Raw genomic sequence first — 17,823 nt, 5'->3', positions numbered from 1 at the left:
TATAGTTTTCTGAATACGATACTCCATACTACTGTCCTTTACATCCTTGGTTAAATTTATTCTTAGATATTTGATTTTTTAGTTGCTATTGTAAATGAAATTTTTCTCTTGATTTCCTTCTCAGCCTGCTTATTGTTAGTGTGTAGAAGCACTACTAATTTTGGGGTGTTGATCTTGTACCCAGACACTTAACTGAATGGTTAATTAGTTCTAGTGTCATTTTTGTTGATTTTTCAGAACGTTCTAAACATAGTAACATGTCATCTGCAAATAGTGAAAGTTTTAATTCTTCCTTCCCAATTTAGATATCTTTTACTTCTTTTTCTTGCCTAACTGCTCTGGCCAGGATTTCTACTACCATGTTGAATGACGGTGGTGACTAGAGTAGGCATCCTTGTCTTCTTTCAGATCTTAGAGGGAAAGCTTTTAATCTTTTACCATCGAATAGGATGTTAACTATGGGATTTTCAAATGTGCCTTTCATCATGTTGAGGAAAATTCCTTTTATTCCTGTTTTTCTAAGTGTTTTTATCAAGAAAGGATGCTGAATTTTGTCAAAAACTTTTTGCATGTCAGTGGAGATGATCATGTGGGGTTTTTCGGGTTAAAACTAACTTGATTATGGTATATAATTCTTTTAATGTGCTGTCGTAGTCTATTTACAAGTATTTTGTTAAGGATTTTTGCGTCTATATTTATTAGAGAAATTGTTCCATAATTTTCTTTTCTTGTAATATCTTTATCTAGCTTTGGTATTAGAGTGATGTTGGCTTCTTGAATACTTACATAGTGTTCCCTCCTCTTCAGTTTTTTGGAAGAGTTTGAGCAGTATTTGGTATTAATTCTTCTTGGAATGATTAGTAGAAGTCACCTGTGAAACCATCTGATCCTGGACTTTTCTTTGTTGAGAGGTTTTGTTTGTTTGTTTGTTTGTTTTTTAACTTTTTTTACTGTGTAATATAACCTGTATACAAAGCAAAGAAAGAAAAAATCAATGGTTTTCAAAGCACTACCCAACAAATAGTCTCAGGACAGATCCCAGAGTTTGCCATAAGCCACCATACCATCATCCCAGATTTTTCCTTCTAGTTGCCCCTGAATATGGGAGGTTAGAAGAAATAAGTATTTTTTTTATCATCACAATCAACTTCTTTTTTCTTATTTGTGAAAAATACCATATATACAAAAAAGCAATAAATTTCAAAGCACAGCATAACAATTAGTTGTAGAACAGATTTCAGAGTTTGGTATAGATTGCAATTCTACAATTTTAGTTTTTACTTCTATCTCCTTAAAGATACTAGAGACCAGAGGAAAAATCAATTTAATGATTCAGCAATCATATTCGTTTGCTAAGCCCCACCTTCTCTCCCTAACTCAACCATCACCTTTGCTAAAAGAGGGAAAGCTTTTAATCTTTTACCATCGTAGGATGTTAACTATGGGATTTTCAAATATGCCTTTTATCATGTTGAGGAAAATTCCTTTTATTCCTGTTTTTCTAAGTGTTTTTATCAAGAAAGGATGCTGAATTTTGTCAAAAACTTTTTGCATGTCAGTGGAGATGATCATGTGGGGTTTTTCGGGTTAAAACTAACTTGATTTTAACATCCTTGGTTAAATTTATTCTTAGATATTTGATTTTTTAGTTGCTATTGTAAATGAAATTTACATTAGCAATTTACATTATCCCACTGTTTAGGGGTGTTTAGGCTGTGGCCATTCTAACTTTTTCATGTTGGAAGGGGCTGTCAGTAATATGGGGTAGGGAGATGAAACTATCTGATGTTCTAGAGAGGCTGGGTCCTCTAGGTTTCAGGACTTCACTGGTTCAGGGACCCATCTGGAAGCCATAGCCTCCGGAAAGTTACCCTAGTGCATGGAAACTTCGTAGAATCTTATATATTGCCCTAGATGTTCTTTAGGACTGGCGGGAATGTTTTGGTAGCACTGTCTAACTGAAGCTTGCATAAGAGTGCCCTCCAGAGTAGCCTCTTCCTTCTTTTTTGGACTCTCTCAGTCACTGATACTTTATTAGCTACACTTCATTTCCCCCTTTTAGGCAGGAAGGAATTGTTGATCCCATGGTGCCAGAGTTGGACTCATCCCTGGGAGTCATCTGTTGGGAGGTTTTTGATACTGTTTCATTCTCATTTCTAGTAATTGGCCTTTTATGGTGTTCTCTTGCTTCTGGAGTCAATATAGGTTGTTTGCCTGTTTCTAGGCATTTGTCCGTATCTAGATTGGAGAATTTATTGGCATACAGTTGTTCATAATATCCTCTTAAGATTCTTTTTATTTCTGTGGGTTCTCATTTCTCGTTTTATTATTTACATGTTCTATCTTATTTCTTTGTCTAGTGAAGGATTTGTCAACTTTATTGATTTTTTTTCAGAGAACCAACTTTTAGTTTTATTAATTCTCTATTGTTTTTTATTATGAATTTCACTTATTTCTGCATGAATCTTTATTTTTTTTCCTTCTGCTTTCTTTGGGGTTAGTTTTCTTTTTCTTGTTCTGTTATATATGCAGTTAGGTCTTTGATTTTAGCTCTTTCTTCTTTTTTAATTGATGCCTTTAGCACTATAAATTTCTCTCTGAACCCTGCCTTCACTGCCTCCCATGTTTTGATATATTGTGTTCTCATTTTCATTTGTCTGAAGGTGTTTACTGATTTCCTTTGCAGTTTCTTTTTTGACCCACTGATTGTTTAAGAGTATGTTATTTAACTTCCAAATTTGTGGATTATCCAGTTCTCCAGTATTATCTGTCTTATTCCATTCTCTTTTCTAGGTTTTACCATTTCTAGTCTTCTTTTTACCACTTTTTTCATGTGTGTGTGTGCATGGGCAGGCACGAGGAATCGAACCCAGGTCTCTGGCATGGCAGGCAAGAATTCTGCCTGCTAAGCCACCATAGGCCACCCTTTACCACTTTTTAAAATAATTTTGAAGTGGTATAGAGAATTGGGCTAAAAGCCTAGGAGGTTTTTCTAATTATGAACAATGAACAGCACAAAAGGGAAATCAAGAAAACAACTTATTTACATTAATAGCTAAAAGAATAAAATAGGAATACATTTAATGAAGATCAAAAAGGACTTGTACACAGAAAACTAAAAATCATTACTGAAAGAAAATAAAGACCTAAACAAATGGAATGATATGCATAGTGGTATAAAAATATCAATACTATCCAAAGTGGTTTATAGATTTAACACAATCCCAATCAAAATTCTAACAGCCACCTTCATGAAATGGAAAAGTTAAATCACCAAATTTATATGTAAGAGTGAAAGACCCTGAATAAGCCAAAATCATCTTGAAAAAGAACAAAGTTAAAGAACTCACAGCTCTCAATTTCAAAACTGATTGCAAAACTACAGTATTCAAAGCAGTGTGGTATTGACACAAGGCCAGGCATATAAACCAATGGAATATAATTGAAATCACAGAAATGAATTCACATATCTATGGCCAGTTGATCTTTGATAGGGGTACCAAGTCCACTCAATAGGGAAAGAATAGTCTCTTTAACAAATGGTGCTTAAAAAACTGAATATCTCTGCAAAAGAATGTAAGTGAACCCCTACCTCATACCATATACAAAAATTAACTCAAAATTAATCAACATCCTAAATATAAGAACTAAAACTATAAAACTCTTAGGAGAAAATATAGGGAAATATGTCCAGCATCATTTATTAGAAATGGATTCTTATGCTTTATACCAAAAGCATGAGCAATAAATGGTACTTCATCAAAATTTTAAATTTTTGTGAATCAAAGGACATTATCAAGAAAGTGAGGAGATAAGCTATAGAATGGGAGGAAATATTTGGTATCTGTATATTGGAATCCGTATATCTGGATTCAATATCCAGAATCTCTAAAGAACTATTAGAACTCCACAAGAAAAAGGCAAATAATGCAATTAGAAATGTACAAAGGACTTGAATAGACATTTCTCCAAAGAAGATATCCAAATGGCTAATGTGCACATGAATCGATACTCAGTATCATTAGCCATTATCGAGATGCAATCAAAACCACAGTGAAATATCAACCTCACACTCAGCAGAATAGCTATTACTTTAAGAATAGGAAATAACAAGTGCTGGAAAAGATGCAGAGAAATAAGAACCTTAACATATTGTTGGTGGGGATATAAAATAATACAGCTGCTGTGCAGAACAGTTTGGCAGTTCCTCAAAAAATTAAACATAAAACTTCCAAATGACCCAGCAATCATACTTCTAAGTTATATACCCCAAAGAATTAAGAGACTTAGCCATATGTTTGCACACTATAGTTCACAATAGCCAAAAGATGGGAGCACTTCAAATGTCCATCAGCAGATAAATGGTGTTGGGAATTGAATCATGTCTCCCACAAAAGGCATGTTCAGGTCCCAATACCTGGACCTATGGATGTGAATGACTCTCTTTGTAAATGGGACCTTTGAAAATGATATTAGTTAAGGTGTGCCCATACTGAATGAGGATGGACCTTAATCCAATGTGGCTGAAGTCCACAAAGAAAGCAAAGGAAATTGCACATTCAGAGAAGAATCCATGGGAAGCAGCCAGTAGCCAGAATTCAACAGAATCCGGGAAGAAAAAGGAGAATATGCCACTATGTGCATTGCCATATCATTGAAAAGCCAAGAAACCTCACAGATTGCCAGCCGACCAGATAATACAGAGCCTGGGAGGAATGTTCTGTAGTATATTTGCAACTTCTTTTGAATCTTAAGTTCTATAAAAAGTCTAGGAGGGCCATAACCACTTGTCCAGCATAATGTACTAACACTAGCAGCATTCTTCAATGGGTGTGCAGTGTGCAGTTCAGGGAAAAGAGTGAGATGCCTTCAATAAGCAAATAATGGTTGGATATCTCCTCTGTGCCAAACTAAAGACTATGTGCATATATGATGTGGTGGTTAACACATGTATGTGTACTTTTTTCCTTACTATAATACAATAAGTTTTTCACTCTTTTTTTTTTCCTTAGAATCTTCTGGTATTATGAAATTAAAGAATTGCGTTCTGTTTTCATTAATATATATGGTGAAAGATTTTACGTATAGCGTAGGGTGGATTTATTGTTGTCATTGTGTAGGTGGATATGTGTTTGAATACTTTATTCCATATACGCTGTGTTGTACATTGGCTTATTTATTTTGCTTTACTTTAGTTATTACCTTTTTTCTGAGATAATATCCTGTCTATGTTCTGTTATGATCATAGAAACATAAATAACATAGAAAAAAAAATTTTTTTTTTTTTGCATGGGCAGGCATTGGGAATCAAGCCCAGGTCTCTGGCGTGGCAGGCAGGAATTCTGCCTGTTGAGCCATTGTGGCCTGCCCCATAGAAAAAAAAATTTTAAGTTATTTTTTATACTTGGATCATATGTAAATATTATTCTACAGCTTTTTCCCACCTAATATAAAAACATCATGGGCATCCCTCCAGGTCAGTAGATATAAGTTTAACCCTTCTTTAACAGCAGCATAATATTTCATAGTATGAATATATCATAATTTATTCAGCCATTACCCTTATGTATATTCAGGCTGCATTCTTTTTTGCCACTGTACACAGTTTTCTGATAAAAGTGCCTGTATGTTTATGTATTCTTTTTATTGTTCATGTGTACATTATTATGTATTAGAGCTTTTATTTTTATTAGATTTCCAAAAGTGGGATTGCTCAGTCAACAGAAACGTAAATTTTTGTTTTAATAGCTATTGCTAGATTATTTTTCAAAAGGATTAGCCCAATTCACATAAGTAATGTTTAGTGCTCACTTCGGAGTTTCTTCTCCATTGGTGGCTGTTATTGCTGTACTTAATCTTGACCATTCTATTTATGAGGAGGAGTGCCATTATATTATTATTATGTAAATACACCGGTTTTTATGTGTGCTTACTCAACCTGTTTATTCTCTCCGCCATTTTTATTTCTTTTTTTTTTTTTTTGATTGAAAAGAGGCTCTTTGTATATTAGAGATATTCTTTCCCAATGTCTCTTGATTTGTTTATGGCATCTTCTGTTGCATAAATTTTGTTTTAGGTACAACTGTTATGTTTTTTTTTTTCTGTCTTGCTTAATTAGAGTTCATCACTCCAAATTATCAATACTCTTCTAGATTTTCTTCTAATTATTGTATTGTCTTATTTCTCTGAGACTTGTTTTTGTTTATGGTGTATCGTTGGGAAATGAAAGTAATTTTTCCCAAATGGATAGCTAGTTAAGACAACTCCATTCTTTAAATGTAGTATCTGAAACATTATATTTTGCCATAGATTTGAATCTGTTGTTGGACTTGATTCTGTTCTTTTGCTCTGTGAATTTTTTTATAGTACAGCACTAAAATGTTTGAATTTTAGTAGCTTTATAAAAAGTGATAGTATCTGGTAACACACGTATCCAGTTACTTTTGCTTTTCACACATGCATTCTTACATATGAACAATAGCATCATAAAAAAATTTAAACCATTGAATTCTGATTGGAATTATAATCAAGTACAAGTTAATTTGGAAAGATGGAGATTGTATGTCATTGCAGATTTTGTAAAATAATTGATTACTGCTCTGTAAATTTTTTTTAATTAATAAAACCAATCAACATACAATATGAACATTCTTTTTTCATCACATAGTTGTATATTCATCATCATGATCATTTCTTAGAACATTTGCATCAATTCAGAAAAAGAAATAAAAAGAAAACAGAAAAAAAATCCATACATACCATACCCCTTACCCCTCCCTTTCATTGATCACTAGCATTTCAATCTACTAAATTTATTTTAACATTTGTTCCCCCATTATATATTTATTTTAATCCATATGTTTTACTTATCTGTCTATAAGGTAGATAAAAGAAGCATCAGACACAATCACACAGTGACATATATTGCAGATGCTATGTCATTATACAATCATCTTCAAAAAGCCTGGGCTACTGGAACACAGCTCTACATTTTCAGGCAGTTCCCTCCAGCCTCTCTGTTATGCCTTAACTAAAAAGGTGATATCTGTTTAATGTGTAAGAATAGCCTCCAGGATAACCTCTCGACTCTGTGTGAAATCTCTTAGCCACTGACACTTTATTTTGTCTCATTTCTCTCTTTCCCTTTTTGGTCGAGAAGGTTTTCTCAATCCCTTGATGCTGAGTCCCAGCTCATTCTAGGATTTCTGTCCCACGTTGCCAGGAAGGCCCACACCCTGGGAGTCATGTCCCACACAGAGAGGGGGAGGGCAGTGAGTTTTCTTGTCATGTTGGCTGAGAGAGAGACCACATCTGAGCAACAAAAGAGGTTCTCTTGGGGGTGACTCTTAGGCCTAATTTTAAGTAGGCTTGTTCTGTCCTTTGTGGCGTTAAGTTTCATATGAACAAACCCCAAGATTGGGGGCTCAGCCTATTCCCACTGCTTGTGAGAATATCAAGAATTCTCCACTTGGGGAAGTTGAATATTCCCCCTTTCTCACCATTCCTCCAAGGAGACTTTGCAAATACTTTTTTATTCACTGTTTAAATTCTTCTGGGATTTATCAAGGCATCACTCTGGACAAACCTACAAATCACATGCCCTACTCAAGTTTCCATGTACTTATGGTGTTCAATTAAGCTGTCCACATAAGTTATATTAGGAAATGCACTAGTCAAAACACAAGTTTTTTACCAAATAAATAATTTTTGCTTTAGTCTCACACATAAGTTAAAGTTTAAAAATTTTAATTACCGTCTATTTTCAGCACTCTGCATTATTGACGTACCTTTGTTCTTCCTCATGGAAAACATTTTTAAATTTGTACATTTAGTCACTATCATTATACTCTCTAGGCCTTCCTAAATTATACCATCTCAGTCTTTATCATATATCTTTCCTTCTGATTTCATTTGTGCCCCCAGGCCTCCTCCCTCTATCATTCTCACATTCAGCTTCATTCAGTGTTCTAACATTATTGTATTACAGTTAGGTAGTTTTGTGCTATCCATTTCTGAATTTTTACAATCCATCCCGTTGCACAATCTGTATCCCTTCAGTTCCAACTACCCAATATTCTACCCAGTTTCTATCTCCTGATCACATCTGTCCTTAACTGAAATTATCCAAGTTCATTCATTAATGTTAGTCCATATCAGTGAGACCATACAATATTTGTCCTTTTGTTTCTGGCTAATCTCACTCAGCATAATGTTATAACGTCCATCCATGTTTTTATATTCTTCATAACTTTATTCTGTCTTACAGCTGCATAATATTCCATTGTTTATATATACTACAGCTTGTTTAGTCATTTGTCTGTTGATGGACATTTGGGCTGTTTCCATCTCTTGGCAATTGCAAATAATGCTGCTATAAACATTGTTGTGCAAATATCTGTTTGTGTCTTTGTCCTCATGTACTCTTAGTAGATATTGCTCGGTCATATAGCAGTTCTATACTTATCTTTCTGAGAACCTGCCAAACTGCCTTCCACAGCGGTTGTACCATTTGACATTTCCACCAACAATGGATAAGTGTACGTCTTTCTCTACATCCTCTCCAGCACTTGTCATTTTCTCTTTTATTGATAATGGCCATTCTGGTGGGTGTGAGATGATATTGTGGTTTTTTATTTGCATTTCCCTAATAGCCAGAGAAGTTGAGTATCTTTTCATGTGCCTGTTGGCCATTTGTATTTCCTGTTCTGATAAGTGTCTGTTCAAGTCTTTTGCCCATTTTGTAATTGTGTTGTCTGTCTTTTTGTTGTTGAGTAGAACAATTTCTTTATATATTCTGGGTACTAGACCTTTATCTTATATATTGTTTCCAAATATCATCTCCCATTGTGTAGGCTGTCTTTTTACTTTCTTGACGAAGTTCTTTGATGCACAAAACTGTTTAATTTTGAGGAGTTCCCATTTAGTTCTTTCTTTCTTCAATGCTCGTGCTTTGTGTGTAAGTTCTAGAAAACTAACTCCTGTTATATGATTTATAAGATATTTCCCTACATTTTCTTCTAACAGTTTTATGGTCTTAGATCTAATGTTTAGGTCTTTGATCCATTTTGAGTTAATTTTTGTGTAGGGTGTGAGATATGGAGCCTCTTCTTTTGCGTGTGGATATCTAATTCTCTAGGCACCATTTATTGAAGCGACTGTTCTGTCCCAGGTGAGTTGGCTTGACTGCCTTATCAAAGATCAATTGTCCATAGATGAGAGGGTCTATATCTGAACACTCTGTTCGATTCCATTGGTCAGTATATCTGTCTTTATGCCAGTACCATGCCGTAGCATATTTATGTATGTATTTATGACTGTAGCATCGTAATACACCTTAAAGTCAGGTAGCATGAGACCTCCGACTTCATTTTTCTTTCTCAGGATACTTTTAGTTATTCGGGTCTCCCTGCCCTTCCAGATAAATTTGATTGTTGTTTTTTTATTTCTGAAAAGTAAGTTTTTGGGATTTTAATTGGTATTGCATTGAATCTGTAAATTAATTTAGGTAGAATTGACATCTTAAGTATGTTTAGTCTTCCAATCTATGAACACGATGTGCCCTTCCATTTATTTAGGTCTTCTGTGATTTCTTTTAACAACTTCGTATAATTTTCTCTGTATAGGTCTTCTGTCTCGTCAGTTAAATTTATTCCTAAATATTTTATTCTTTTGGTTGCAATTGTAAATGGAATTTTTTTCATGATTTCCCCTTTATATTGTTCATTACTAGTGTATAGAAACACTACAGATTTTTGAGTGTTGATCTTGTAACCCTGCCACTTTACTATCTCATTTATTAGCTCTAGTAGTTTTACTATGAATTTTTCAGGATTTTCGATATACAGTATCATAACATCTGCAAAAACTGAGAGTTTTACTTCCTTTCCAATTTTAATGCCTTGTATTTCTTCTTCTTGTCTAATTGCTCTGGCTAGAACCTCCAACACAATGTTGAATAACAAGGGTGATAGTGGACATCATTGTCTTGTTCCCGATCTTGGGGGAAAGTTTTCAGTTTTTCTCCATTGAGGATGATGTTAGCTGTGGGTTTTTCATATATTCCCTTTATCATGTTGAGGAAGTTCCCTTGTCTTCCTATCCTTTGAAGTGTTTTCAACAGGAAAGGATGTTGAATCTTGTCAAATCCCTTTTCTGCATCAATCGAGATGATCATGTGGTTTTTCTGCTTTGATTTATTGATATGGTGTATTAATTGATTTTCTTATGTTGAACCATCCTTGCATACCTGGGATGAATCCTACTTGGTCATGGTGTATAGCTCTTTTAGTGTGCTGCTGGATTCGATTTGCTAGAATTTCGTTGAGGATTTTTGCATCTATATTCATTAGAGAGATTGGTCTGTAGTTTTCTTTTTTTGTAATATCTTTGTCTGGCTTTGGTATGAGGGTGATAGTGGCTTTGTAGAATGAGTTAGGTAGCTTTCCCTCCACTTCCATTTTTTTGAAAAGTTTGCGCAGGATTGGTACCAGTTCTTTCTTGAATGTTTGGTAGAATTCACATGTGAAGCCATCTGGTCCTGGATTTTTCTTTTTGGCGAGCTTCTTAATGACTGATTCAATTTCTTTATTTGTGATTGGTTTGTTGAAGTTGTCTGTTTCTTCTCGAGTAAATGTTGGTTGTTCATGCCTTTCTAGGAAGTTGTCCATTTCATCTACATTGTTGAGTTATTAGCGTAAAGTTGTTCATCATATCCTCTCATTGCTTCCTTTATTTCTGTACAGTCAATAGTTATGTCTCCTCTTCCATTTCTGATTTTATTTATTTGTATCCTCTCACTTCTTCTTTTTGTCAACCTCGTTAAATGTCCATCAATCTTATTGATTGTCTCATAGAACCAACTTCTGGTTTTATTGATTTTTCTTGATTGTTTTCATGTTCTCAATTTCATTTATTTCTGCTCTAATCTTCATTATTTCTTTCCTTTTGCTTGCTTTGGGGTCGGTTTGCTGTTCTTTCTGTAGTTCTTCCAAGTTGACAGTTAATTCCTCAATTTTTGCTCTTTTTTGATATAGACATTTAGGGCAGTAAATTTCCCTCTTAGCACTGCCTTTGCTGCATCCCATAAATTTTGACATGTCATGTTTTCGTTTTCATTTGCTTCGCGATATTTAAGATTTCTATTGTGATTTCATTCTTGACTCACTGATTGTTTAAGAGTGTGTTGCTGGGCCTCCATATATTTGTGAATTTTGTGGCCTATCATTGATTTCCAACTTCCTTCTTTTATGATCTGACAAAGTGTTTTTTATTATTTCAGTCTTTTTTAATTTATTGAGACTTGCTTTGTGACCCAGCATATGGTCTGTCCTTGAGAATGATCCATGAGCACTTGAGAAAAAAGTATATCCTGCTGTTGTGGAGTGTAATGTTCTATAAATGTCTGTTAAGTCTAACTCATTTATTGTATTATTCACATTCTCTGTTTCTGTATTAATCCTCTGTCTGAATGTTTTGTCCACTGATGAAAGTGGGGAATTGAAGTCTCCAACTATTATGGTAAATGTGTCTGTTTCTCTTTTTAGTGTTTGCCTCATGTATTTTGGAGCATTCTGGCTTGGTGCATAAATATTTATGATTGTTACGTCTTCTTGTTGAATTGTTCCTTTTATTAATACATGGTGTCCTTCTTTGTCTCTTTTAACTGTTTTACATTTGAATCTGGTTTGTTGAATATTAATATAGCTATTCCTGCTCTTTTCTGATTATTATTTGCATGAAATATCTTTTCCCAACCTTTCACTTTCCACCTGTGTTTATCCTTGGGTCTAAGATGTGTTTCCTGTAGACAGCATATAGATGGGTCCTGTTTTTTAATCCATTCTGCCAGTCTGTGTCTTTTGATTGGGGAGTTTAATCCGTTAATATTTAGTGTTATTACTGTACGGGCATTTCTTTCTTCTACCATTTTGCCTTTGGGATTTTATATGTTATATCTAATATTCCTTCTTTTTGCCTTTACTGATAGTCTTCATTTCTACACTCTTTTGCACACCTCTCTGTCCTGTCTTTTTGTGTCTGTCTCTAGTACTCCTTTTAGTACTTCTTGCAGAGCCAGTCTCTTGGTCACAAATTCTTCCAGTGATTTTTTGTCTGAAAATATTTTAATTTCTCCCTCATTTTTGAAGAACAATTTTGCTGGATACAGAATTCTTGGTTGGCAGTTTTTCTCTTTTAGTAATTTAAATATATCATCCCACTGTCTTCTCATCTCCATGGTTTCTGCTGAGAAATCTATGCATAGTCTTACTGGGCTTCTTTTGTATGTAATGGATTGCTTTTCTCTTGCTGCTTTCAAGATTCTCTCTTTTTTCTTTGACATCTGACATTCTGATTAGTAAGTGTCTTAGAGTACGTCTATTTGGATCAGTTCTGCACTTCTTGGATTTGTAATTTTAAGTCTTTCATAAGAGTTTGGAAGTTTTCAGTGATAATTTCCTCCATCAGTTTTTCTCCTCCATTTCCCTTCTCTTCTCTTTCTGGGATACCCACAACATGTTTATTCGTTCACTTCATATTGTGATTCAATTCCCTGAGTCCCTGCTCATATTTTTCCATTTTTTTCCCTATGTTTTGCTTGTCAGATTTCACATGTCCCATCCTCCAGTGCACTAACCCTTTCTTCTGCCTCTTGAAATCTGACAGTGTAGGTTTCCATTGTTTTTCATCTCTTCTACTGTGCCTTTCATTCCTGTAAGTTCTGTGATTTATTTTTTCATATTTTCAATTTCTTCTTTTTGTTCATTCCTTACCTTCTTTATATCCTCCCTCAATTCACTGATTTGGTTTTTGATGAGGTTTTCCATGTCTGTTCAAACATTCCGAATTAATTGTTTCAACTCCTGTATTTCATTTGAATTTGCTCTGTAAATTATGATACTAATAATAAGTTTACATGTAAATTTATTTACATTTAAATTAAATTACATTGATTCTCTGTTGTTATCCACAGTTAGTGGCTATTTTTGGAGTAGCATCGGAGAATTTCCACTAGTAGCAATTTTCTAGGGCATTTTAAAACAGATTAATAACAGATCTATTTTTTTATATAGTAAAATGGAACAGAGTTTCATCCATTAATGTTTTGTTTTTCAAGAATACAAGCAGTAATTCTATATGCTGAGGGAATAGAGATATATTCTGAATGTTGAAATACAGAATTTTTATACTGTAACCTCCTTTCTTCAACATTTACATTTAGAAACAATTGTTGGAAGCCATGGAGTCGTGTAACCACTCACTCAAAAAAGAAGAGAGGAAAAGAAATCAACATAGTGAGTGCCTAATGTGCTGGTATGATAGAGACACAGAGTTCACATATCACTCTCCGTGGCCAGAAAAATTCCCTGACATAGAGCTATGTTGCACAAGGTAATGTTATTTGGAATTTTTCAGCAGCAACAAAAGCAGCAAAAAAAAAAAGCTTTTTGATATCTATTTGGAGAATTGACAAATAGTTTATAGCAGCTATAGTCAATTGATAATTGAGTTATATCTAATTGACCAAAAATCATAGCATCTTTCCTTATTTCTACAGCTTTTCATTTTGATCATATTTTCTTTCTTCTATAAAAATTATTTTTTCCCCTTCATTATTTTATCTACTTCAAAAGGATGTATGAATTTTTGTTTCATTTAACAGTGTCTCTGCTACCAGTATTATTTGACATCCTTAGGTCTTTGCCTTTTACCACCCCCAACCACCCAGCTAGAAGAAGAAGAAAAAAAGAGCTCTTCCATTTTCTTGCCTGGAGGCTATTTTTCTTTCTTTTCTCATAAAAGTATCTTCCTTGTTTTTTTCTCTCTTCTTATCCTCCCAGCAAATAATCTTCCCAGATGAGAACTGGAATGCAAATAAAGTGAATTTTTATCAGTTACCTTTTCCTTTTGTTAAAGAGAAAAATGAAATAGGTATTATAAAATGTCAAATTCTGTTCTGGGTTTTGTAACATGGAGGATGTGGAAATTTGTATTATCTTATATACTTTCCTTCTTTTTAAATTGATTGTACATAGTTTTGTTTTAAATTAATGGGGGAGAACCTCTACTCAGTGACCTACAGACACGGTTGTATCTGGACTAATAACAGAGAAGCTTGGCTGTCCTGCTCTCTGTTTTCTCTCCTAAAGAAGAATTTTCATTCCTTTCTTCAAAAGCAAGATGATTCTTGCAAAATATACAAGGGAAAATGGATTGTGTGTAATGTATGTATTTTAAACTAAATGCCTTGATTTATTTCTAGGTACAAAATAATATCTTTAGATGCTTGGCGTATAGACATAAGCAAGAACAAAATAACCAGGGTTGACCAGAAGGCGTTATATTTCTGTGGATTTCCTACTCTGAAACACATCAAACATAAAGTCAGTGACCATTTAGTTCAGAATGTTTTTACTTTATTGATTGCAAAGCGATTATGGAAAAACATTTAAAATTAATTACCTGAATTCTCTTACAGTTTTTTTTGAAGAAAAATGGGGTACAAGTGTTCCAGCAAAGCAGTCGTGGAGAAAACATGATGTTAGAAATCTTAGTGAATGCAGAATCAGATGAACTTGTAAGTATTTTATTTAGTGCTTTTTATTGGTGCTTCTTATTTAGTGCATTTATTAGTGCTTCTTTTTTTTATTATTAATTAAAGAAAAAAAAAAGAAATTAACCCAACATTTAGAAGTCATTCCATTCTACATATTATTAGTGCTTCTTATGCATAAAAGTATTCTAGGTGCTAAGGTGTTTGCCAAAGAAGTATAACATATTGTAACTTCAGGAGTTCCGGTCTGATTAGGGATAAAGCAAAGAAACATTTTTACACATTGAATAACAGTTCAGGGACTTTAAGATTGTGACACAATGAACAAAAATAATGCTTCGAGAATTTTGAAAAGCAGAACTCTGCAAACTAAAGATTAAGTACAGGCTTGTAGATTGAGTAGGACACTAAAGAACAAGTTAGGGCAAAGAGGAAGGAAGGAGAGGAAAGGCATTCTAGTTGAAAGGAATAGCATGAGCTGGGGATTGTAATAAAAAATAAATGTGATATACTTCTTATTCTTTTAAACATTTTTGTATGTCTGTAATATTCTCAGTACTTTTTCCTTTTTAAGAATAAATGTGGTATATTTAAGGAGAAACGGTATATGAAAATGACTGATGCAGATTGTTTTGGCAAATAGTAGAAGATAAGGTTGTAATAACAGATTTAGGCCAGATATGGAGTACCTCGAATACCAAATTAAGGAGTTTGGATTCTTTTTTCTTGACTGTTGTCTTGAGATCAGTATTTTCATAAAGATTAATTTGGTGGCAATATGGTAAACTTAATTGCATAAAGAGAAATGGAAGAAAATGGAAAACCTGCAAGGTCAGGAGTTGTCATTGTTGAAATATTAGGCCATAAGGTTATAAGCTGTGGAAGTGGCAATAGATCTAGATGAACAAGACAAAGAAATAAATGGTAAGTTGCATCTTTTGTTTAAATGTAAGGAATGAAAAGAGTGGGAAAATTTTAGCACAGCTCTGTGATATCCAGGATAATTCATAGAAAACACTTGCTGTTTCCTGGAATAGAAAAGTTGGAATTGAGGAGTCTCTAGTTTGGTGGGAATAGTGATAAATAATGATGGAATTTTAAGATGGTAGTAAGATATGCAATTGGAACTGCTCTGCAGCCTTTCCAAACAGGGTTACTTCCACACAACATTTAAGTCCTAGTGGCCTAAGTCATCCATTGTATGTATTGAATTAACTTATCTCCTATATAACTAGAACTAGTAATAAAATGATACTAGTTTTGTTCCATTCTTGGGAGAATTGAGGCTATAATCAGTCAAATCATTTTTTTGTGTGTTCTGTGGTTCAGATGAAGAGCATCAATCGAGAAAGACTACTTATAGACAGTTTAATACCTGAAATTAGAGCTTGGAAAGAGATAGGGACTGAGGCATTAACAGGAAAGTAATATCTAAGTCATTGGGTCTCATTTCCCAGAAGAAAAGGAATACTCATGGTTAAGGTATCACCATGAAGAAATACCCACATGCCAGGTGCTAAAGTAACTTTCCAGAAACCTACAACCTCCAGATGGGTCCCTGTCCAGATAAGTCCTGAAACCTAGCCCAATTTCTCCAGAACATCAGATAGTTCCATCTCCCTACCCCATATTAGTGACAGACCCTTCCAATATCAAAAATTTAAAGTTGCCATAGCCCAAACAACCCCAATGAGGGGTGTGGAAAGATCAAAGGTGATGGAATTATACATAGAAAACAGGACTTAAATGAATATGAATGCTGAATCATTAAATTGATATCTTTTAGTCTCCAGTATTTTAGAGCTGCTAGAAGTAAAAACCTAAAATTGTGAAATTGTAACCCATGTCAAAGTCTGAAATATGTTCTACAACTAATTGTGGTGCTGTGCTTGGAAATTTATAGCTTTTTTGTATATATTAAATTTTTTTCACAAAAAAAGGAAAAAAAGATCAATTGTGATGACAAAAAAAGCCCACTAGCCTCCTGTATTCTGGAGCAGCTAGAAGGAAAAATATGAGAGGATCGTATGGTAGCCCATGACAAACTCTGGGATGCATCCTGTAACCACTTTTAGAAGAGTGCTTTGAAAACAATTTTTTTTTATTTCCTTGCTCTTTATATATGTTATAATACACAATACAATATGTTTAAAGAAAAAAGTAATACCCACAGTTATTGAAGGTGGAAAAAGGAGCCAATGAAGGAGATATAGTGGTCAGAGAGGTAAGAGAGAATGTTTCCCAAGCTAAAGTAGTATCACAGAAACATGGAGCAGGGACTGTACACTGCGCACAGTTCAAGAAGAATAAAATATAAAATAAAGTCTTTCCCTTAGGGCATCATTGTTGGCCTTTGAGAAGTCTATTCCAGTAAATTTGTGGGGACAGAAGTCCAGTTCCTAAGGACTAGAGTAGGACTTATTGGATAGGAAGTAGAAGTGGTAGTATTGAGCCCTTTGTCAAAAAGTTTTTCCTGCGGATTCAAAGGCTAGAAACATGGCTGTAGATAGAGAAGAGGCAACTCTTCATGCAAAATCCATATAAAAGAAAGGAAGTAGAGCTAATGGAAAATGGAAAAAAGAAACTGAAGAGGGAAGGGGTGTTTATGATAGCAAAACCCCATGTAGGATAACAAGGGATTTGATCTAGGGCTTAAAGAAAGGGATTCATCTGGGAAAGCAGAGCAACTTTTTTTTGAAAAATTAAAGGAAAGGGTGGGAGAGTGAAATTAGAAATAGATGTATTGAAGGGAAAAGGATAAGTGAAGGAACTTAGTTCTAATAATGAAACTTACTTTGTTTATTAAAATATATATTCTGTTGTTCTCTGCGTTAAATTAAGAAGTGTCTAAGTGTCAAAATGTTACTCTAAAACATTTGAAAATATTCATCTGTAATTGTTAAAGAAATACTTTTTAATAATGGTTAAAGATAATGAACAGGAAAAAGTGAATGAAAATTTGTATTTAGGCTTCAGTTTCTACCACAAATTTGTTGTCTAACACAAATGTGCAAATTTTATCAGATAATACACAGTCCCTTTAAAGATTAGAACTTTATTAAAGAAGCAGTTTCATACAGGATATACCACATTTTATAGATTATAAAAGCTTCTGTGTATATTATGTTATTTTTTCCTCAAATTGACATTGTAAAGTAGATATATTCTTCCTTCTCATAAGAGAAAACTGAAATTCGGTGAGATTAAATTATTTGCTCAAGATTTTACAGATCAAAAGAGGTGGAACCCAAACTTAACCCATACCTCCTGAC

The 17,823-nt window shown here is 34.0% G+C and overlaps 1 protein-coding gene across 3 annotated transcripts in view; it reads left to right on the top strand.

Annotated features, from left to right (window-relative positions):
• Positions 1-17,823, top strand: part of XRN1 (5'-3' exoribonuclease 1) — a 167,307-nt gene that overhangs the window by 52,567 nt on the left and 96,917 nt on the right. For all 3 annotated transcript variants that reach the window (XM_077130309.1, XM_077130308.1, XM_077130307.1), the window contains exons 16-18: positions 13,220-13,389; positions 14,261-14,381; positions 14,477-14,575. In XM_077130309.1, the coding sequence (XP_076986424.1) occupies positions 13,220-13,389; positions 14,261-14,381; positions 14,477-14,575 (390 nt within the window). The remainder of the gene's footprint in view (positions 1-13,219; positions 13,390-14,260; positions 14,382-14,476; positions 14,576-17,823) is intronic.

The sequence above is a fragment of the Tamandua tetradactyla genome, chromosome 15, assembly GCF_023851605.1.
Source record: "Tamandua tetradactyla isolate mTamTet1 chromosome 15, mTamTet1.pri, whole genome shotgun sequence".
NCBI lineage: Eukaryota > Metazoa > Chordata > Mammalia > Pilosa > Myrmecophagidae > Tamandua > Tamandua tetradactyla.
Note: the sequence above shows the minus strand (reverse complement) of the source record. Positions and strands in the feature narration are given on the sequence as shown.